Source organism: Xenopus laevis, chromosome 3S (assembly GCF_017654675.1).
Source record: "Xenopus laevis strain J_2021 chromosome 3S, Xenopus_laevis_v10.1, whole genome shotgun sequence".
Classification (NCBI taxonomy): Eukaryota; Metazoa; Chordata; class Amphibia; order Anura; family Pipidae; genus Xenopus; species Xenopus laevis.
The window spans coordinates 23,866,857-23,889,054 of NC_054376.1; the positions used below are offsets into that span (position 1 = coordinate 23,866,857).

Here is a 22,198-nt window from a genome sequence, read left to right on the forward strand (position 1 = left end):
TTTTCTAGTTTTTGCATGTTTTAATATCTATTTGAATACTTGGTTTCTTTGTGCTAAGATTTGTTTATGTTCATTTTAGTACCTATATACATTACACTATGGCAGGGTGCTCCCCATGTCAATGGTTGAAGAAAACCTGGGAGTCCCGGGCTCCGATCCTTTTCGTGATTGCAGTGGCTATGTTTGTGGATTGCATTCTGTTCACTATTATCGGTATGTTCCATGTGTTCTAGGCCTGTGCATGGCATGTATAAAATGCAGTTTAGAGGTTACTTTGCACCTAAATATTTTGTATGTACTGTAGTTTACTGCACCTTCATTAAATGGCACAAACGTTGTGGTGCCATGAACTAGTAAACAAACTATTATGTCTATATTAATTACAATAGCAGTGAAAATATTAGGCCAGGATAAGTAGGATTTTCAGCACACCAGAATTAATATATGGCTTTTCTACTACCATCTATGGAATGCAGCTGAATCAGGCCCCAGAGAAGTACAAATACTAGTCATACATACATGGGTGCGCTCCACCAGCAAGGGGTATTGCTATCTCACCATATTTCTCTGGCCACTGGATTGAGATGGAACTGTAAAAGTATACACACCTGGTCTGGATATCAATGCAACCATCTGATCCACTAATACCCCCCCTACTAATTTAACTTCCTGGTTTGTTGGTTTTATATTTCAAAAGTCAGTTTGTGCCAGTATAATATAATAAAATTGATACATCTAACTATTGAAGATTTATATATTACAAGCGAGTAATTAGAAGAAGAAGATTTAAAAAAAAGTTTAGAAAAGACAAAATAAAGAGTGAGAAGGCACCTCAACTCTTGAGATAGTAAGACAGATGAGTATATACATGAGATAATAAGGGTCAATGTTAGAATGAAAGATACAAATTTACAATAATCACAGACTTATACCTGTATGTGTACTGTATTTCTTGCAGCTCCAATCGCCCCAGCTTTACTTTATGAAACCGAGTATAGGAATGGAAACACAACATTTAAGAATTCTTCCAGTCATTATCCTGTCTCCAGCTATGATTCCTTTTCCAATCTTTCACACTCTGAAAGAAATGGACCGTACCATGACCAGATCAGTAACAAGAGTCATAGCAAAGAGTGCTACGAGGGGAAAGATTATTTAAATGAAGAGAATGTGCGAGTGGGTCTTCTCCTGGCAATTAAAGCCTTTCTTCAGCTTTTGGTAAACCCCATAGTGGGTAAACTCATTAACAGGTAAATCTAACTAATTTGATTTAAATTAATATCCTGTGGTTGAATTTTAAAGAACTTGGGTAAATCACAACTACTAAATGCATTCTATCTGACTACACCAAATGCAATTTTTTGGTTGACTTTTCAGGTTCTCTGGATGGATCTTCTGCAGTATTTAGAAAGCACATTTCAGTATAATTTCATCATAAATTACCTTCTTCATGTACTTTTACTCTTTTTTTTCTCTCCAGAACTGGATATGATGTCCCAATGTTCTGTGGCTTTATAATTGTGTTCATCTCCACTCTTTGTAAGTATGTTCTCATCTCCATCTGTGTAATGAATACACAAATTATCCTCTTACCTATAATCCGTGCCGCATTTACCGTGATGATTATGTAGGCAGTCATTTCAATAATACCATGAATTTTCTTGACTGATGCATCTTTGTATTTTGCAGTGTTTGCTTTTGCCAATTCATATGCCCTTCTTTGTGTGGCCAGGGGGTTGCAGGGAATTGGCTCATCCTTCACCATGGTGCCAGGTAAAATATCTTGAACCTCTTACAACAGAAATAAACAAAATTAGGGAAGAGTAAACTTTTTTGCTAAGTACAGTTTTGCAGCAACATTTTTACAAATTCATGCTAGAATTTTGTCATGTGGTGTTTGGAAGAAATTGGCAACATGGGAGCCTTTTCTGGCTTTGAATGGCTGCCCCCATGGTCACACAGCAGCTTGTTTATATAAACTATAGTAGAGTTTCTGAAGCAAACACACTAGTTTTACCAGTGTAGGGCAACACTACATTACATTTTTATTACTCTAAAACACTTTCATTTATTGTTGTTACTGTTCCTTTAATTAACAAGGTAGGGTAATGAACTGTATATACTATTGCAGAGCTAAAAATGCCTTAACCCAATGTAGTTTCCCCTTCTCATTGACTCCAATGCATTTTGTCAGTTTCACAAATATTTGCTCATTACTAAACCAAAACGGAAATAGTGGTCATGGAAGGGCACTATGGGGCAAATTTAGGTGTGAAGTGGCTAACGCCAGCGAAAATTCGTTACTTCACCAATTTAGTAATGGGCGCTGGTGTAAATTCGCTAGCGAAGTGGACCTACTCTAGTGCTACTTCGCACCCTTACGCCAGGCGAAGTTGCGATATGGCGAAGGGAGCTAACTACACTAATTCACTAAGTTGCGTATTTTCGTGAACGTTACCTCTTGTACAAGACTTTACTTTGCCTTTTTAGTGCAATAGAGTAGATAGGGATTGCTCCAAAAAAAGTTAAAAATTTTTCTGAGTCCCAAAAAACGCTGTAGTCTTACTTTTTTAAGGGTGATAGGCTGAAAAAGAGCGAATTTTTTTTTAAGGTACCCTCCTTCCCCCTACATTGGATAACATATGGCACCTAAACTATACTGTGGGCACATGTGTAGGGCATTAGAATACATTTATTAAGGTTCCCTTTCCTTGTGTAGTGTAATATGTTTTATGCTGCACGCCATATGCAAATTTCCGATTGCTAGCGTAAATTCGAACCGCTGATCGTAACATAACGTTCGGTAACTTGTGCGCAACTTTGGAACTTTGTGAATCTGCGCAGCCCTGACGAATCTATGCCTGGTGAAGTGCAGCAAAGGCACCGCTGGCGCAAATTCGAAGGTTAGTAAATTTGCCCCTATGACAGCTTAAAGCTGCCAGAAAAAAAGACTTGGAGTTTGAAAGTTGACTGTGTAATGTAAAATTATGTAAAACAGTAAAGCAAACGACTGAAGAGCTCACTGTAATTTTCAAAGTAGTTTGTACTCTGATAAGCATGGTACGAATAAAAATAATAATACAAATATTAGCCTGCAGTATTAAACCAAACTCATCATAATTATACATATCTGTCCCCTCAGCTATGGGCATGCTGGCTCATGTGTTTCCAGATGATACTGAAAGAGGGAAAGCCATGGGATTAGCCATGAGTGGTGTTGCCTTTGGGGTGCTTGGTAAGTTTAAGCTCTAAGGTCTTAGGGTCTAGCTGTAATTTTAGAGAAAACTTCATCTATACCAAGGAGATACTTATACCTTGTCTGTCTCCGCAGCGGGGCCTCCCTTCGGTTCTGCCATGTATGAGTTTGTTGGAAAGTCTTCCCCATTTCTGGTCATTGCAGCCTTGGCTCTTTTAGATGGAGGTGAGAAAATACTTTCATTCTTACTATAATAGGATGTTTACCAACATGATTATTTGTGCTTTCACATCAACCTATTAATGTCAATGGAAATCAAGAGAATGTGTTAACACACAAGCGTTTTGACATATGCTTGCCTGAAATCATTCCCTTTCAGGTGTGAATGATCACCACACAGGGTTAATCTGCACTTTTCTCTTCATTCCTAGCACTCCAGTTTTGTATACTTAAGCCTACGAAGATTTCCCCAATGGTAAGAATCTGCATTCCGGTGTCATAAGTAAATTACAAAATTTACACAGTGAAGATTTATAATGCTCTTTTTTTCACACAGAGTGTACCTGGAACACCCTACAGAGTTCTTCTCATGGATCCTTACATTGTGGTGGCTTCAGGTGAGAAAAAAAAAATAATTTCACCAGCAAAGATTGGTGTTTGACCAAATTATATATATATATATATCTCTCCATTTATCGGCACGCACCACTCTATGCAATAATTACCGGGTGCTCACCAAAATCCTCATACTCCACCAGATGAAAGCACTCACGGGTCAGTCATATATATATATATATATATTCTGTAAGGATAAACACGTTATATGTGGATCTATGAAAAATAAGTAAGGCATACAAAGAATAGACAGAGAAGGCTTAGAAATAAGAATAATAAGGGTGAATGTGCAATATGTTTGTGATTTGCTTAATTATTGTTACTTGTTAGTTCATTTGTGTCACTGCCAAGATCAACTTTATGGTTATAAATGCCGTTATTAAAGAGATACTGACACCAGAAATTTAAACTTTTTTTTACATCTACCATAAAATTGACTTTGCATGCTTCTTATAATTTTGCCATAAAGTATTTGCCCAATGCTTTTACATTACCTATCTGACTCCCTGTGATCGCCTATGAGGGGGCTGCCATATTTGTGCAGCAGGAGTCCGTTAGCATTCAAAACTTTAACTGACAGACTGAGATGGGACAGTCAGGTTGGCAAAACAGTCAGGTTTAGGAACCTCAACAGTTACTTAGAAAAACAAACCTCTCAGAAAAAAAAAAAAAAACAATCAGCATGACCTATAGGTAATTAAACAAATTTTGAAAAGTAGTTTCTTAGTGTCAGTATCACTTTAATGTCTAAAGAGCAGGGACCTTACTCACATGTCCCTTCATTTTTGGAACTCAGGTCAGGTGTGTATTTCATTTATTCTGATTTCCTAGCTACTTCCATGAAGTTCAGTTGTCAGTTTCCTTGGAATATTGCTGTCTACATGCAAAGATAGAAGAGGCACAGTTGACAATTTCAAAGCTGAGAGGCAGAGATCTTCACTGTAATAGGTCTTCTATGCCATCCCAGAGAGAGAGCAGTAATGTTCACAGCCTATTAAAATGACTGGAATACTGTATGCGTTTAATATTAGTTACCCTCCCTCTGATGGTTCTTGGGCCAATAGAAAAAGTTACACTTGCAAAGATTTTATTTTCTAGGCATAACTGTCCGGTTTTGCTTCGCTGAAAAATTCGCAAAACTTAAACTTTTTCGTGAAAAAGTCATTTTGATGCACGACAATTATTACATGCGAAACTTTTTTGTCCAAATGTATTAAAGTCATTGGGCATCAAAATAATTTTGACGCACAACAATTTTTACACGCGTGACTTTTGTTGCAGCAAATTTGCCTAAAAAAATGTAAAAAAAAGTGTGTCTAACGCTATAGGAAATTGAGTGGCACCGTTCTCTAACTATAGGCTTTACCCCAATACTTTGCTCTGGATGAGACATTGATTCTCATGGGTTAAGCCCTTGCAATGGTGTGGAATTGTACAACTGTAACTAAGTACTATGCACAATAATCGGGCGCAGTGGTTCTTGCAACTTAAAGGGGACCCGTCACCCAAACAAAACTATCCAAATCCTATTTTATAATGTTAGTCAAGCAAAATGAACTTTAATTACACTGTATAAATTATTTAAATCTTGTTTCCATCAGTCTGGGAACTCATAATTATAGCAACCAGGAAGGAGCCATTTTGTGGACACTGTTATTAAGACAAGCCTTGTATCATCTCAGAATCTTGTTTGTGCACCAGGGGACAGGGACCCAATGTCCATCCCCATGCCCTGGCTACACAATTAAATGGTTAAGAGAACTGGGGGAATGTAGGGAGAGCAGTGACATCTAGGAAGTGCTGAATGGAAAGTGAAAGTAATTGATTGCCCCGCCTCTATGCCTAGGCATAGAGGAGGGGTAGGCAATACTTGATTGACAGCTGATATTTTTAAATGAGTTTACAACAGCTATGAATGCTTTAATAAAAAAAAGAAATTGGATTTCATATTTAATTTAAGAAGGACTTTTATTATACAGATTTTTATGTCTGGGTGACGGGTCCACTTTAACCAGAGAACATGTTTATTGAACAGAGTAATCCACAAAGGAGTGTACATATAGATCAAGCAGGAACAACAGTGGATAGGCATATACTCACAGCACCAATGGTCAGTATCAGTCTCCGCAGGGAACATACACAGCAGCAACGAAGATACACCCAGCTTTTAGCCTTTCCCTAAGTGGAACCCAGGTGAATCTCTACATCCCTAGGTCTTAAAGGAAGAGTTCAGTGTACAAATAAAAACTGGGTAAACAGATTGTATGTGCAAAATAAAAAATGTTTCTAATAGTTAGTCAAAAATAAAATCTATAAAGGCTGGAGTGACTGGAAGTCTAACATAATAGCCAGAACCTCCAACTCTCCAACTCAGAGTCAGTCGGTCAGGGTAGACTGTCAAGGTTGGGGTTGTTTTCTCTGGAAAAAAGGCGCTTGCGAGGGGACATGATTACACTTTACAAGTACATTAGAGAACATTATAGACAAATAGCAGGGGACCTTTTTACCCATAAAGAGGATCACCGTACCAGAGGCCACCCCTTTAGACTAGAAGAAAAGAACTTTCATTTGAAGCAACGTAGGGGGTTCTTCACAGTCAGGACAGTGAGGTTGTGGAATGCACTGCCGGGTGATGTTGTGATGGCTGATTCAGTTAATGCCTTTAAGAATGGCTTGGATGATTTTTTGGACAGACATAATATCAAAGGCTATTGTGATACTAAGCTCTATAGTTAGTATAGGTATGGGTATATAGAATTTAATTAAAAGTAGAGAGGGGTGTGTGTATGGATGCTGGGTTTTCATTTGGAGGGGTTGAACTTGATGGACTTTGTCTTTTTTCAACCCACTTTAACTATGTAATTTAACTATGTAACTTGAATGGGAGGCAACATTGGAAAATAACTGTTCAGTGAGTTTGCAATTGATCCTCAGCATGCAGGTCAGATTAAAAAGCAACGGTTATGACTGCCTATCCTTACTAGACCTGACCTGTCTAGGTTCCACTTTACCCTTCCTGCCTGCTCAGGCCAGGGCTTAACACAATGGACCCTGAGTACATGGCTGCACAGGACTGTATACTTTAGCACAGTACCATCTACTGGACACTAATTAAACTACAGGGGGCTTAGCTAAAGGCAAGATAAGGAAACATGTCCCCCTCCTAACTGTATTTTAGGAGCCAGTTTAAAAGTCTATAGCCAAATAAACTAACAGACTAAATCAACTACATGTGTATTTTACTGCATTTGTAAATGGGTCCCATAGTCTGCAAACACTAGGGTATCAGTGTCATTGAATTCTTTAAAATAAAATTGTAGAACCAATGGGCTTTTAATGTATTTATTTACATATACCAGTACTATTTCAATAAATAATTATAATTGACATTTTAAAGGATAGAAAGAATAGGAAGGACATCTTTCTGCTCTTTATTTATCGTGTACCAATATTTGTTTGTTAAAGAGGCTATTTTATTTTTACTTCCCTAGTGGGTCTCTGTATTTGTAATTTTTCCTTCGGCATGCTGGAACCAACCATACCCATTAGAATGATGGAAACCATGTGTGCACCTCCCTATCAGCTTGGTAAGTCTTGGACAATTAGGTGTGGTTATAAGAGACGGATCATCATGGCATGTTGATGAAGAGTTCTTCTGTAGCTAATCATCACTCCCAACACTCTGACATGAGTCTAAACCATGGGATAACCATCTTAAATGCCTCCTAATAGATTTGATTCTCAATTTCCAGCCTGGAAACAATTTCTCAGTTATTGTTAAGTTGTACCAGGGCTTAACATTTCAAACTGAACCACTTGTATTCCATGCTGGAATGATTTGTTCATGCCAGCACTTCCAAAGCTATGATGGAAATGAATGTCAACCCAAAAAAAATAATCTGCCCTGATGACTCAGACTGTTGATACGATGTAAGACAAGGCAGCTGACCTGTCTTTGCTGGAGAATAAAAAGATTTGCTGGAGAAAGATTTGTTTAACATTCCCCATTGTTTAAAAAGTAACAACCAGGAGTTAAGCAAATTCGTTTTAACAAAAAAGCAAACACATTTTTTATAATTGTACATTGTAATGTTACTTAGAATGATGTTTTCTTTTATTTTGCATATCTTTTATTTTGGGGTTGACTTGCCCTTTAAACACCCACAACATGCCAGAAATCTTTATTGCAGTTATTCCCTCAACTGTCACCCCTTCTCTGAAGCCCCAGCGCCTTGGGATTATATTTATTTCAGCCTTCTCCTTCACTCCTCATATCCAATCAATAACTATATCACTTCATCTACCAACTATTTATAAAATATGATCTCACTGAAGCCAACAAATTAATTAATTCTATCTCGTCATGTCTTGTATTGTATACTACTGACATTATTAATTGGCCTTACCCTCCAAAGATTTTCAGCGTTCCAATCCATAATGAATGGAGCAGCCAGGCTAATAGAGAAAAAAGAGTGGGTGACCTCTACCATGCCACCCTACCAATCTGAAGAAGTCTTCTGCTATCATTCAGAACAAACTACTGACTCTTACATTCAAAGAAGTTCACAAATCTCCCACACCCTACAACTCTTTATTTCCAAGTACAGGTATGGGACCTATCCAGGATGCTTGGGACCTGGTGTTTTCTGGATAACGGATCTTTCCATAATTTGGATCTTCATACCATAAGTCTACTAGAAAATCATGTAAACATTAAATAAACTCAATAGGTTGGTTCTGCTTCCAAAAAGGATTAATTATATCTTAGTTGGAATCAAGTACAAAATACTGTTTAATTATTACAGAGAAAAAAAGAAATAATTTTTAAAAATGTGGATAATTTAGATAAAATGGAGTTTATGGGAGACAGCGTTTCCGTAATTCTGAGCTTTTTGGATAATGGGTTCTGGATAACAAATCCCATACCTGTATTTACCAAACCACTCATTATGCTTTTGTACCTATGTGCTTCTCAACTAAATTTTAATGGTAAACCTTAAAACCAATTAAAGACAGTCAGGTGGTAATGAAGGATTTAATACTTTCAATTATGTTCTTTCTTAAGGCAAGCAATACTTGCAATAATTTTGTTTGTATATATTCAACAGGACTGGCTTTTCTCCCCTGTATGATTTCATATTTAATTTGCCTAAATCTTTTTGCGGGACTTTCACAAAAAATTGGCAGGTGAGTAAATTCAATGTGAGTTAGTATCCATGTATACAATATAAAGTGATCTAATTTTCTTTCTTATTCTAGGTGGCTGTGCATTATGCTTGGAATGATAGTTCTAGGAATCAGTGTCCTGTGTGTAAGTACCATAACTTGCTTATTAGGCTAATTATAATTAGCACTATAAATAAAATTCAGAGCTCCTTCATGGTGTTTGTTTGGAGCAGGTTTGCATGCACCTATGCACAATATTTTTATCTTAAATGAACAGTTCAGTGTAAAACTAAAAACTGGGTAAATAGATAGGCTGTGCTAAATAAAAAAATGTTTCTAATATAGTTAGTTAGCCAAAAATGTAATGTATAAAGGCTGGAGTGGCTAGATGTCTAACTTTACAGAACTGCTTTTCAGCTCTGTAACTCTGAGTTAGTCAGCGACTTGAAGGGGGCCACATGGGACATAACTGTTCAGTGAGTTTGCAATTGATCCTCAGCATTCAGCTCAGATTCAAAAGCAACAGGTATGACCCATGTGCCCCCCCCCCTTAAGTCACTGATTGGTAACTGCCTGGTAACCAATCAGTGGAAAGAAAGAGAGCTGCAAAGCAGGAAGTAGTGTTCTGTTCTTTTATGTTACACATCCAGTCAATCCAGCCTTTATACAATAAATTTTTGGCAAAGTAACTGTAGGGACCCATAGAGTTAAATGTGTCTGTATGGCTTTAAGTCCCTAACTTCCTGATCTTCCTAGTTACTGGGCAGATGCTCATGTATCTAGTTCAAGTATTTGCATATCCCAGTTATTGGCCAGGAGGCGCTGTGACCACTTCCTGCCTCACTTTGGTATAGTGCTGGGAAAGGAGTGGCACTTCCTCTTTGCCTTCCACCTGAGGAAGAGGTTGGATGTGTGCTCTGAGCCTGGACATCAGTCCAGTAAAGTCAGGGCCCCGTGAATGGGGCATTAGATAGTGGCAGTTGTAGCTCCTGTAATAGTACACTCTAGGAGTGTAAGTCAGTTAGGGTTGAGCTAAAAAAAAGCAGTTCTGAGCTCCAACATAGGAGTGGCAGTTTGGAGGTATCTCTTCCAGGCCATATTGTCTGTAGTATAGGGATCCCAGTGGAGAGGGAATCAGGATAGAGGATTTCCCTGAGGTGATCCAGACCACTACTGGAATATGTAGAGGTGAAGTGAGATTCCTGCCAAGTCTGTCCCAGGGGAGTGTCAGCCTGTGTTACGCTCTGCATGTGATGTGCCTGTACGTAAGTGTGAGTAAGCCCTGTGGATGTTCAATAAACCCTTTTTGTTCTGTTTTACTGCAAGAACCTCCTGGCGCCCATTCTTTTCCTGTTTTATTGCACAGTAGCCTGTGGGAGTTGTAGTTACACTACACCACACCTTTCATCTTCCATGTAGCGAAGGCCCAAGCCTGAAGTGTTAGAGTCAAGTGTAACCCATGCTCTAGTGCACTAGCTGGTAATTAACCCAGTTGGACCGTATCGCCCAAGATAACGTTACATAACTGTAATAGAAACATTTTTTATTTTGCACAGCCTATTTACCCAGTTTTTATTTTTATACTGAACAATTCCTTTAATCAATACAATAAAATAGAGAAATGCATGTTGAACTTGCAAAAATTCAATAGAATGATCATGTGTAAGGGCCCTCTTAATCCATCCATCTATGAGGCTTCATGATGCTTATGTTATGTAAAGGGAATTTCTTTCTTTCCCCCTACCATATACTTGGTTGGGTACAGGAGGGTGAATAATAACTGTATATAACTATTCAATTGACAGACTTGGGAACCCCCAAGTAAATAACAAATCTTTATTCACTTCTGAGCAATTTATGCAAGTCTTCTAATCTATAAACCAAAAAGATGAGGGCAACCATCTCAACAGAAACACATTAGATTTCATTCAATAATAATTACTTTATTGTATCATCCACCTGCCTTTTATATACTAGGGAGAAATAACATAAAGATAGAAGACATATTTTATTTTATTACATATTTAGCCCAGGTACAGGGCTCTCAGTCACTGTGTATGTACGATAAATATCTATTTATGCGTACGGCCCTACCTGTCAGTGCAGGACGTATGGGGGTTAAGTTCTCCTCTCTGGAGGCAGGACAAACATAATTGAATCTTTTAGACTCCTCCTCTTCCTGTGTCTCCTGTATCTCCAGTTTTTTGTTTGTCCTGCTCGGAGGTGGACACTTCCAATTTTCCTCTTCCACAGACAAGATGATTTTACCTAGTGTGCTCTGTCTAAGGTGAGCCCCCTTTCTAGGTTGTGTGCTCCCTTAGTAATACATGCATGAGCCCTTTTTCTTTTTTTCCTTCATTTACTGAGCCCCTTCCATCATAGGTGTTGCTCCGCTGTTCATTCAGCGTTATTCCCCAGTTATTGTGAGCCCCTCCTCCCTTCTAGGGCGGACTGAGTGTGCTCCTTTAGCTCCTATATATTTTTTATTCAGGGGAATTTTCAGGATGACCGGCGGGTGTACCCCCCTGGCAGTCCGCAATGACACTTAGCCTCCCTAGTGGACCATTACCTCTGTGCCAAGGTGTCTGCTTGCGCAGACTACATTCCGCCTTCTAACACGCTCCTACGAGCCTGTACAGGCGCAGGAGTCGGCAGATTGTTTCCGGTGAGCGCCAAAACTAACGGCGCATCCGGATGACGTCACCACTGGAGGCGGTCTGAGCTTCTAGACTACACGCGCTTCGTTTCGGCTGCGCATTGATGACGTCAGCGCTTCTGATCGCGCTCTTTCTCTGCAGCTCCTGAAGGGACACGAGTTAAGTACTTAACTTCTTCTCTATTATGGCACACTCCAGGGAATTAGCAGATCTTATTGAAGATCTCTCAGAGCCAGTAGCCTTTCCTAAGAAATCACAAAGAACATCTAGGAAAAGACTTAAAAAGACAGCACATGTTCCATCACCATCCCCACCCAAACTATCTAAAATGGTTCCTTGTCATCACCACTCTGACTCAGACATTGAGTTGCAACAACAACCCAAGTCAGTTACTACAGCTTTAGTACATGCTGTTCAGGATACCTCAGATAAGGAATTTAATCCACAATTTTCTCCAGGTCCTGTCAGCTATTTCACCACAGCGGCAACCAGAATTAAATTTGCCTGGAGTTTCAGACCCTGCTAATCCAGCCGATCAGCAGTTTTCGCAATTTATGGGGTGGTTACAGACACATATTAATGCTTCTGTACAACAAGCTGTTGCTGCTCAACCTCAGTCCAGTACCAAAGCAAAGACCAAGTTTTCACATAAACTTTCCTCTAGTTCTTCTGATTTCTCATCAGCTGAGGACTCCCAGAACAGTTTTTCCTCTGATTATGATGATTCAGATTCTGACACTGTCTCCACTCATAAACAGCCAGAAGACATTAAGCTTTTGCTCAAATACATTCGTGACACGTTAGAAATCACGGAGTCACAGCCACAACTTTCCAAGGTCGACAAAGTCCTTGGCAATACTCCTAAAAAGACCAGATCTTTTCCTATAAGTAAGTCTGTCTCTCAAACTATTTCCAATGAATGGTCTGACCCAGACAAGAGAAATAACATTTCTCAGAAATTTTATGCCAAATTTCCCATTGCAGAGGAACACAGACAATGTTGGGACAAATCTCCCAAAGTTGATTCGGCTATTGTACGTTTATCCAAGAATACTACTCTTCCAGCGGAAGATGCGGGCTCATTTAGAGACCCTATGGATAAAAAAATGGAATCTGCCCTCAAAAGGGATTTTCTCCATTCTGCAGCCATTATTCAACCAGCCTCGGCTTCATTTAGTGCACCGCTACGTTTTGGTGTCAAGAACTTAAACACCCTTCTACACACACTGATACAGCAGCCATTCTAGACAAACTCAGCCTAGCCTTGTCTTTCCTCAATGATGCTTCATTAGAAATCACTAAAATGGCAGCCAAATCCTCAGCAGCTGCTATTGCTGCAAGAAGAGCGCTCTGGCTACGTCAGTGGTTAGGGGACCCAGCATCGAAGAACAGGTTGGTTTCCTTAAAATTTGAAGGTCAACAACTTTTCGGTTCTGAATTAAAAAAGATCATTTCAGAAGTCACGGGAGGTAAAGGAGCCTTCCTTCCTCAAGGCAAAAGACCACAGAGGGATTCCCATAAACGAAATTATCATCGCCGCTCTTGGGGCTCTTACAATAGACAGTCTTGTAGAGGTAGGCCTTCTACACAGCAGCCTCCTAATAGGAGATTCAAATCCTGGCAGAACCAGTCTAAGGTCCCTAGGAAAGGTGGACCATCAAAAAGTCAGGATTCCTGACTCTCTGCCTTCCCAGCATGTCCAAACCCTAGGAGGCAGACTAAAAGAGTTTTCGCACATTTGGCAGGAATCAATACCAGATTCTTGGATACTAAGAACTGTCTCTCTAGGTCACAAGATATTTTTCAAAAAATTCCCACCACATCACAGATTTGTTCCTTCAAAGCCTCCTTCAGACCCAGTCAAGGAGTTAGCGATGTCAAATATTGTTCAAGATCTGCTGCAAAAAAAGGTTATTGCACCAGTGCCTGTCAAGGAACATTTTCAAGGTTTTTATTCGAACTTGATTCTTGTCCCAAAAAAAGACGGTGGTTTTCGTCCCATCCTAAATCTGCACTCGCTCAACAAATTTGTGAAGTATCAACGCTTCAAAATGGAGACAATTCGATCCATAACAGCTTCCATTCCACCGGCGGCTTTTATGACAAAAGTCGATCTGAAGGACGCTTACCTTCACATTCCCATTTTCCAAGATCATTACAAATACCTGCGTTTCTATGTACATCAGCAACATTACCAATTTCAGGCCATGCCATTCGGCCTCACCTCGGCTCCACGAATATTCACCAAGGTCCTCGGAGCTCTAATCGCTACAATTCACCACAAGGGCGTTCATATCTTTCCATACTTGGACGATATTTTGATTTTCGCAACCACTGCGGAACACGCAGCGCAGGCAACTCAATTTTGCATTCGACATCTCACAAGACACGGTTGGATCATCAACTATCAAAAAAGCATCTTGTGTCCCAGTCAGAATCTTCCTTTCTTGGGCATGATAGTGGACTCCACTCTTCAACGCCTTTTTCTGCCAGCAGAAAAAATCAACAATATTCGGGATCTCACCCTTTCTCTGTCAGCCCAACCAATTACTGCCTTCGACGCCCTCCGGATGTTAGGCCTAATGGCATCCACAATCGATGTAGTACCATTTGCCAAATTCCACATGAGGCCTCTTCAAAGAGCATTTCTGAGTCAATGGAACGGAGATCATCAGGATCTTTCCCAGACAATTTTTCTCTCTTCAACGGTGCGCACCAGTCTACGTTGGTGGTCTCTGCATCAAAACCTGGCCAAAGGCAGGCCTTGGCACTTGCCTCCACCCCTGGTCATCACCACAGATGCGAGTCTACGTGGGTGGGGCGCAACCTACCAACATCACAGTTGCCAGGGCCTATGGAACCAGCAAGAACAGAAGCTTCATATCAACATTCTGGAGATTCGGGCCATCTTCAATGCTCTCCTTCACTGGACTCCAATCTGCCAATCAGCTCACGTCCGGATCCAGTCGGACAACTGCACTGCTGTTGCCTATCTCAACAAACAGGGGGGCATGAGAAGTGCAGCAGCAATGGCAGAAATTGCAAAGATTATTCGCTGGGCCGAGTCCTACTCGGTACATCTCACAGCAATCTACATTCCAGGTCTGTTGAATTGGGAGGCCGATTACCTCAGCCGCAACACTCTGGACCCGGGAGAGTGAAAACTCAAGGCTTCCCTATTTCAAATGCTAACAGAGAAGTGGGGCACACCGTGTGTGGACGTCATGGCGTCCAGACACAACAGTCAACTCCCAAGATTCTTCTCCAAGATCAGGGACCCGATGGCAGAGGCTGTAGACGCGCTGGCTACTCCCTGGTCATTCCAGATGGCCTATGCCTTCCCACCACTTCCTATGTTACAGAGAATCCTCACGAAAATCCGTCAAGAGAGGATTCGGACGATTCTGGTGGCACCAGCGTGGCCGGCACGGACGTGGTTCGCAGACATAGTCTCCATTTTGGAGGATCAACCTTTCCAGCTTCCTGCACTGCCGGATCTTCTAACGCAAGGTCCTTCCTGGTATCCAGACATCCACAAACTACATTTGACGGCGTTTCTCTTGAATCCAGTCTCTGGAAAAACAAAGGTTTTTCAGCACCACTCTGCTAGCAGCGAGACGTCCATCCACAGCTCAGGCCTACCACAGAGTTTGGCGTGTTTTTCTTTCTTGGTGCGAGGCACACAGCATTCTATGGGACAGTTGTCACTCTCCTCAAATTTTGCAATTTTTGCAGACTGGTTTTGACATGAAACTTAGCATTAATTCTCTGAAGGTTCAGACATCTGCCTTAGCAGCCCTTTTTCACACTCAGTGGGCACTTCTGCAGGAAGTCAAGCTGTTTTTTCAAGGTCTTTCCAGACTCCGGCCGCCATCCAGGCGGCCGGTTCCTCAGTGGGATCTCAATCTAGTGTTAAAGTCACTTCAACGACCTCCATTTGAGCCTTTAGAGTCCGTAGAGTTAAAATATATTACTCTCAAGGAGGTGTTTCTTTTAGCCATAGCTTCGGCTAGGAGGGTATCTGAACTGGCTTCACTTTCCTGCAAACCTCCCTGGTTAAAGTTTCACCCAGACAAAGCAGTACTTCGTACGAATCTGACCTTTTTGCCTAAGATGGTCTCAGATTTTCATGTCAACCAGGACATTGTACTCCCCGTATTTCAGTCTCAAAATTCAGAGCTTTCCACAGAGGAGTTCACTACTCTAGATCCCGTTAGGGCTCTGAAGATTTATGTTGCTCAGACCAAGTCTATTAGACAGTCAGATGCCCTTTTTGTTCTTCATGGGGGGAACAGAGTAGGTTTTCCTGCTTCGAAACGTTCTATTGCTAGATGGCTTGTTTCTACCATTTCGGAGGCTTACACCACAGCTGGTCTAAGTCCTCCGATACAACTTACTGCCCATTCCACTAGGAAGGTTAGCACTTCTTGGGCCTTTCTTCAGGAGGCTTCCTTGGAAGCGATTTGTAAAGCAGCCACCTGGTCATCCCCACATACTTTTTCAAAATTCTACAAGTTTGATGTTTTTGTTTCCAGTCATTCTGAGTTTGGCAGGAAGGTGCTACTAGCAGCAGTAGCACGTAGTTAGCTTCCTTCAAGATTACCTTTTTTTCTATGGTTCCAGTTCTATAGTTTACCCTACCCTTTTTTTGGACGACTTTGGGACATCCCCATACGTCCTGCACTGACAGGTAGGGCCGTACGCATAAAAGTAGATTTTCTTACCTGATAAATCTCTTTTGCGTAGGCCCGTACTGTCAGTGCAGCATCCCGCCCTTGTCTTTTTGGTGGGGTGCCGGTTGCTGCCGTGCCTGAGTTAGTTAGGGAGTTAGTCTCTCTCTATGTTGTGTGTCTCCATTCACAGACTTTACAAGAAACTGGAGATACAGGAGACACAGGAAGAGGAGGAGTCTAAAAGATTCAATTATGTTTGTCCTGCCTCCAGAGAGGAGAACTTAACCCCCATACGTCCTGCACTGACAGTACGGGCCTACGCAAAAGAGATTTATCAGGTAAGAAAATCTACTTATACAGCCCTTATCAGAGTTAGTGCACACAACTGGGCATCATGAAAGTCTAAAGAATCCAGCCAACCGTGTGTCATCCTTTTACAATTATAGTCTGGAACACATCATAGGGACATAGAGATACTTGTATGGCATTTTAGAAAAAAAATAATTGTATCTTATATTTCTTTCCTCATAGATGCCTTTAGCAGTAAATATTTATGGACTTATTGCACCACAAGCTGCGCTGGGAATTGGCTTTGGATTGTTTGAGACATCAATGTTGCCAATCATGGCACACCTGGTAGATTTACGTCACACTTCAAACTATGGGGGCATCTACGCCATCTCTGATATTGCTTTGTGTGTTGGTTATGCACTGGGTATGTAACCATTGAAATGTTCAGTAATTCATTTATGGTTTGTTTCTGTTGGTGCACTGAAGAAAGTTAACTACAAGGGGAGCATGTACTGTAAATGAGGTGATATGTTAGCATGACAGTGAAGGGCTATGATCTGTCCATTACAGCAAAATAGAGAAGAAGTAGAATTTATTGTAGAATACTTGCCTGCTCATGCGCACATCCATGATTTTTTTATATATACTCAAATAAAGTCTTTAAAGGAGAACTAAGGAGAACTAAACCCTAAAAAATGAATATGGCTAAAAATGCCATATTTTATATACTGACCTTATTGCACCAGCCTAAAGTGTCATCTTCTCAATAGCAGCAATGATCCAGGACTTCAAACTTGTCAAAAGGGGTCACCATCTTGGAAAGTGTCTGTGATACTCACATGCTCAGTGGGCTCTGAGCAGCTGTTGAGAAGTTAAGTTTAGGGGTCGTCAAAAATTATCAAGCAGAAATTAAGGTTGGCCTGTAATATAAGCTGATGCTACAGGGCTGATTTTTAAATTCTGATGCTAATTGCACTGGTTTCTGTGCTGCCATGTAGTAATTATCTGTATTAATTACTAATCAACCTTATATTGTGATATTTCTATTCTAAGGGGCACATTTACTATGGGTCGAATATCGAGGGTTAATTAACACTCGATATTCGACCATCGAAGTTAAATCCTTCGACTTCGAATATCGAAGTCGAAGGATTTTCACTGCACAGAGCATGTGCAGTGAATCAGCAGAAAAGAAAATGGGAAGCTACTGGGGCATCTTTGGAGACACAGATCTTTAATGCTAAAGGGCTGTGGTTGCCTTGGGCTGATACAGAAGCCCAAAACATAATGTACAACATTTCTAGCCTAGTCTTTAGTTAAGCTTTAGTTTTCCATTAAATACACCTACTGAATATTATCAGGTGGTTACTTTGAGACAGAACATGCTTTTTGACAGTTGACTTATTTTGTACTTAATGCAGTATTATATGGGTCATCTGTATACAACCCCAGAGACGGAACCTGGTGCGGGCCGTGCAGCCGTGCCCCGCCCCCCACCCTTTTCCGTGCGGCGCTGCAACCGCTGCAGTGGGCGTGTGACTGCCGGGGGGCCCTGCGGGGGTGCGGGCCTTGGCCCAATTGCACCCCCTGCTCCCCCGGTAGTTATGCCACTGTACAACCCAAATATATGATATATTTGTAAGCCACATGACTTTCTTCTTTTGTGTAAAATAAACATCATCTGAATGTAGGGACCCCTACTGGGTAATCTGCCCTGCAGCTTTAAGGCCCCCACCTTTTTCTTAGAGTGATCTGCCAGGAGAGAATGACACTCCCCTGCTACACTGCTATATAGTGTGTGTAGGGAGTGGCCACTTCCTCTTTGGCCTGTGGATGGTGATCCAGCTGGGTGTGCTCAGGAGAGCCTGGGCACAGCTAGGCCCAGAAAGGCCCATGTGCTTTGGAGAAGAAGTCGGGGACCAGGTACCCCGTGAATGAGGAATAGTTACACTAGGGCAGACTTGTCATAGTCTCTCTAGGAGAGAAAGGCAGAGAGGTGAGAGAGAAAGAGCAGCTGAAGCTCCATAAGGATTTGCAGTAAGGGAGTAGCTTCCCAGAGGCTTTATGTGTTGCCTCCAGTCAGGGACCTCAGTGAAGAGGGACTGTAGGGTAGACTGTCAGTGAAGAGGGACTGTAGGGTAGAAGCTGCTTTCCTGACAACTTCCAGGAGGGAATGTGTGTGAATACTGCAAATGCCTAATGGAGACCTTTCCTCTGTGAGAAATGCCTAATGCCTGCAGCTCTGTGTGAGAAATGTGCTATTGCCTCAGCTCCTGTGTGAGTACTAAACCTGTTGTCACTTGCCTCGTGCATAGTTAAATAAACCGTTTGTTTTACTGCAAGAACCTCCTGGCGCCCATCTTTTGTTGTATGCACAGTAGCCTGGGGGATGTAGTTGCACTACACCATAAAGGGAACACTTCCACATGGCGAAGGCCCTGACCCTGTTGTGTGAGTCGCAGTGTAACCCATGCTTCTACTGCTAGCTGGACAGTTTAACTATTTGTGTGCTATGCAGCCAAATAGGTGTTACATGAACTTAACTGATGTTCAAATATACTCAAATTTAATTCCATACAAAACTTTTATACAGTACATATAACCAATGTGATTTTGAAATAAAACTGCTTTATGATTTCCAGCAGCATATTTCTGCTGTTATGCACAAAATGAAAATGTACCATGTAAAATAAATACGTGTACAATAATGTTATGTGAACAAAATCTTACTTTAGTTATGGTGTTGTCAGCGCTCTATGTGGGGGTTGTAATTTTTTCTTTCTGATGTCTCAGGCCCATCTTGTGGAGGAGCCATTGCTAAGGCCATTGGATTCACCTGGTTAATGGTGATATTAGGTATAATAAACCTTGCGTATGCTCCTCTCTTCATTCTACTGCGCAACCCTCCAGGCAAAGAGGAGACAAAGGTGAGACAAAATCTTTTCCAGCACCAGATTTTTTCCAGTAAAATTTTACAATAAAAATGTGCATGGGAGTTTGGTCAAAGTGGTTTTAAGAAAATAGTGAGAAATTTTCAGATTTTAGTAAATAACCCCCCTAGTCATCGACTTTTTTCTCTGAGACAAACACAAATGTCAGGAAGGCTATTAACATCTACAAATGGGTCACTGGACCTCTACCATTGACTTCTAGATGAACTTGGCAGGTTTTAGGTGGCAAATAGTCAAATTCAAATTGTTCCCATGGTCAAGGTCTCTTTAAAAAAAACTTCAACCCCCTACTTCGGCAAGTAAAACCTATCGAAGTGCAATGTTAGCCTATGGGGAAGGTCCCCATAGGCTTTCTAACAATTTTATGGTCGAAGAAAAATCGTTTGATCGATGGATTAAAATCCTTAGAATTATTCGATTAGAAGGATTTAATCGTTCGATCGAACGAACGAATTGCGGTAAATCCTTCGACTTCGATATTAGAAGTCGAAGGATTTAATATAGACAGTCGAATATCGAGGGTTAATTAACCCTCGATATTCGACCCTAAGTAAATGTGCCCCTAAGTGTTGTGAGAACACAAAAATAAACATCTGTTTATAAGTCTGCCTGGAGGATTGCTCTTAGAGTGCTGTTCTACAAATACTGCGGTTCTTATAACTTAACCAAAGAATTTATTAAAGAACACAAGCCACATAGGAGTTCAATGAGAGAGAAGCAAGAACATAGAACATCAGTGGACAGGCATATATTCACAGCACCAATAAAACCCTGCAGGGTAAAAGAGAGACTATATGGCAGAGGAACTCCTAGCTTACAGCCTTTACCCTAAGTGCAGCTGCTGAGTATCTCCCTAAACCCTGGCTCAATACTTAGTCCCTACTTCCTGGCAATTAGTACTCGGTATCCTAGTCACACACAACACTCCTTGGTGAAACCTGTGCTGCTCAGCTAAATAGCCCTGAACCTATCTATCACTCCTAGAGTGAACTATTCATGTGAATAGCCCATCACTAGCTAGACCTGACTAGGTTCCACTTCACCCTTCCTGCCTGTTCAGGTAAGGGGACTAACAAAATGGACCCTTAGCACATGTGTGCTCAGATTATACATTGGGAACTCTAGGGGTCCTACTTTTATCCTGGAAGAGGAGTCTAGCTCCTGCATAAACTAGGGGGTCCTTAAGTGCCCAAAATGCACTATAAATGGGGAATACATTTATCAGTCCCCTACACATAGGATACGCTTTGTGCTAAATGAAGCTTTTAAATTAATGGAGGACATGTATAATTTGGCTGCAGATGCAAAAAATGTCAAACACTGATATGCCCAATGATTGATATATATATATATATATATATATATATATATATATATATATATATATATATATATATATATATTTTTTTTTTTTTTTTTTTTTTTTTTTTTTTCAAGTAAAGTTCTTCCCTCCAGATGACCTGTCTGCATCACGAGGTCTCCAACACTTCCACCACACAGAAAATATAAAATGCTTTTTTAAACTGCATTAGACATTGCTTATATTTTATTTTACCATGGCAATTTACATAGGTCGTTTTGAGTTTATAAATATAGCACATTACTCTAGATACTATTTACTGTATATACTTTTTTCTGCTCTAAGCTACATATTGTTGTTTATTTCAGCCTGTACTAAGCCAAGAGGAGAATGAAGAATGAAGACCTCTTCCCACAAATGTGCATCATAGACCTGAGTGACAAGAAGGTTGACAGTGGCTCTAAAAATAACAAGGACACAGTCATCTGGCCACCAATACCTTATTTAATTAAAGCTAAATTTAAAAGATCACAGGTTATTACTTATTTATGTGAGCACCCGTTATGCAATAGAGACATACTTGCTAAATACTTACTAAATACAGATTTTTTCTGGTCAGACTTTTCATAGAAAAAAACCCTTAAAGTTTTAGAGATTTGTTAAACCCTGATTGTGTTAAAAGTCTGAATAAAAAGACAGAGAGAACATTTCGGGTTTTGTTAAAGGAAAACTATACCCCCAGAATGAATACTTAAGCAACAGATAGTTTATATCAAATTAAGTAGCATATTAAAGAATCTTGTCATACCGATATATATATATTTAAGTAAATATTGGCCTTTTACATCTCATGCCTTGAAAAACCATTTTGTGATGGTCTGTGTGCTGCCTCAGAGATCACCTGACCAGAAATACTGCAACTCTGGAGTTGGAAGCAAAAGACAGAACTCTGTCTGTTAATTGGCTCATGTGACTTAATATGTATGGTTTGTTTGGTATGTTTGTGTGCACAGTGAATCATGTGATCCCAGGGGGCAGTCCTTATTTTTTAAAATGGCAATTTTCTATTTATGATTACCCAATGTCACATACTACTAAAAAAGTATATTATTATGAAAATGATTTATTTACATGAAGCAGGGTTTTATTCTATTGTTCTGTAGAGACAATCTCTGGTGCAACACAAACAGAATAAAACTTTTATTTGTAAGAGACAAATGATCCACAGGGTTGTACTTACAAAGCCACAGAGGCCCAGCAGACAATCATGATATGGTTACAACATGTCCGTCAGAAACAGCACATTGGAACTCCCTGAGGCAATAATTCCCTATTAGGCTGTGTCCCTA

At 40.5% G+C, this 22,198-nt stretch overlaps 1 protein-coding gene across 4 annotated transcripts in view; it reads left to right on the forward strand.

Moving 5' to 3' along the window:
• Positions 1 to 21,549, forward strand: part of slc18a1.S (solute carrier family 18 member A1 S homeolog) — a 53,504-nt gene extending 31,955 nt beyond the window's left edge. For 3 of the 4 annotated variants that reach the window (XM_041587495.1, XM_018254042.2, XM_018254044.2), the window contains 14 exons: positions 80 to 213; positions 959 to 1,250; positions 1,481 to 1,539; positions 1,690 to 1,773; positions 3,143 to 3,235; positions 3,332 to 3,421; positions 3,628 to 3,671; positions 3,753 to 3,813; positions 7,303 to 7,398; positions 8,920 to 8,998; positions 9,071 to 9,122; positions 16,839 to 17,022; positions 19,392 to 19,525; positions 21,218 to 21,549. In XM_041587495.1, coding sequence (XP_041443429.1) covers positions 99 to 213; positions 959 to 1,250; positions 1,481 to 1,539; positions 1,690 to 1,773; positions 3,143 to 3,235; positions 3,332 to 3,421; positions 3,628 to 3,671; positions 3,753 to 3,813; positions 7,303 to 7,398; positions 8,920 to 8,998; positions 9,071 to 9,122; positions 16,839 to 17,022; positions 19,392 to 19,525; positions 21,218 to 21,250 — 1,416 coding nt within the window. In that variant the 5' untranslated portion in view covers positions 80 to 98 and the 3' untranslated portion in view covers positions 21,251 to 21,549. The remainder of the gene's footprint in view (positions 1 to 79; positions 214 to 958; positions 1,251 to 1,480; positions 1,540 to 1,689; positions 1,774 to 3,142; positions 3,236 to 3,331; positions 3,422 to 3,627; positions 3,672 to 3,752; positions 3,814 to 7,302; positions 7,399 to 8,919; positions 8,999 to 9,070; positions 9,123 to 16,838; positions 17,023 to 19,391; positions 19,526 to 21,217) is intronic. The other variant, NM_001085945.1, reaches the window with a different exon arrangement.
• Positions 21,550 to 22,198: the final 649 nt, after the last annotated feature.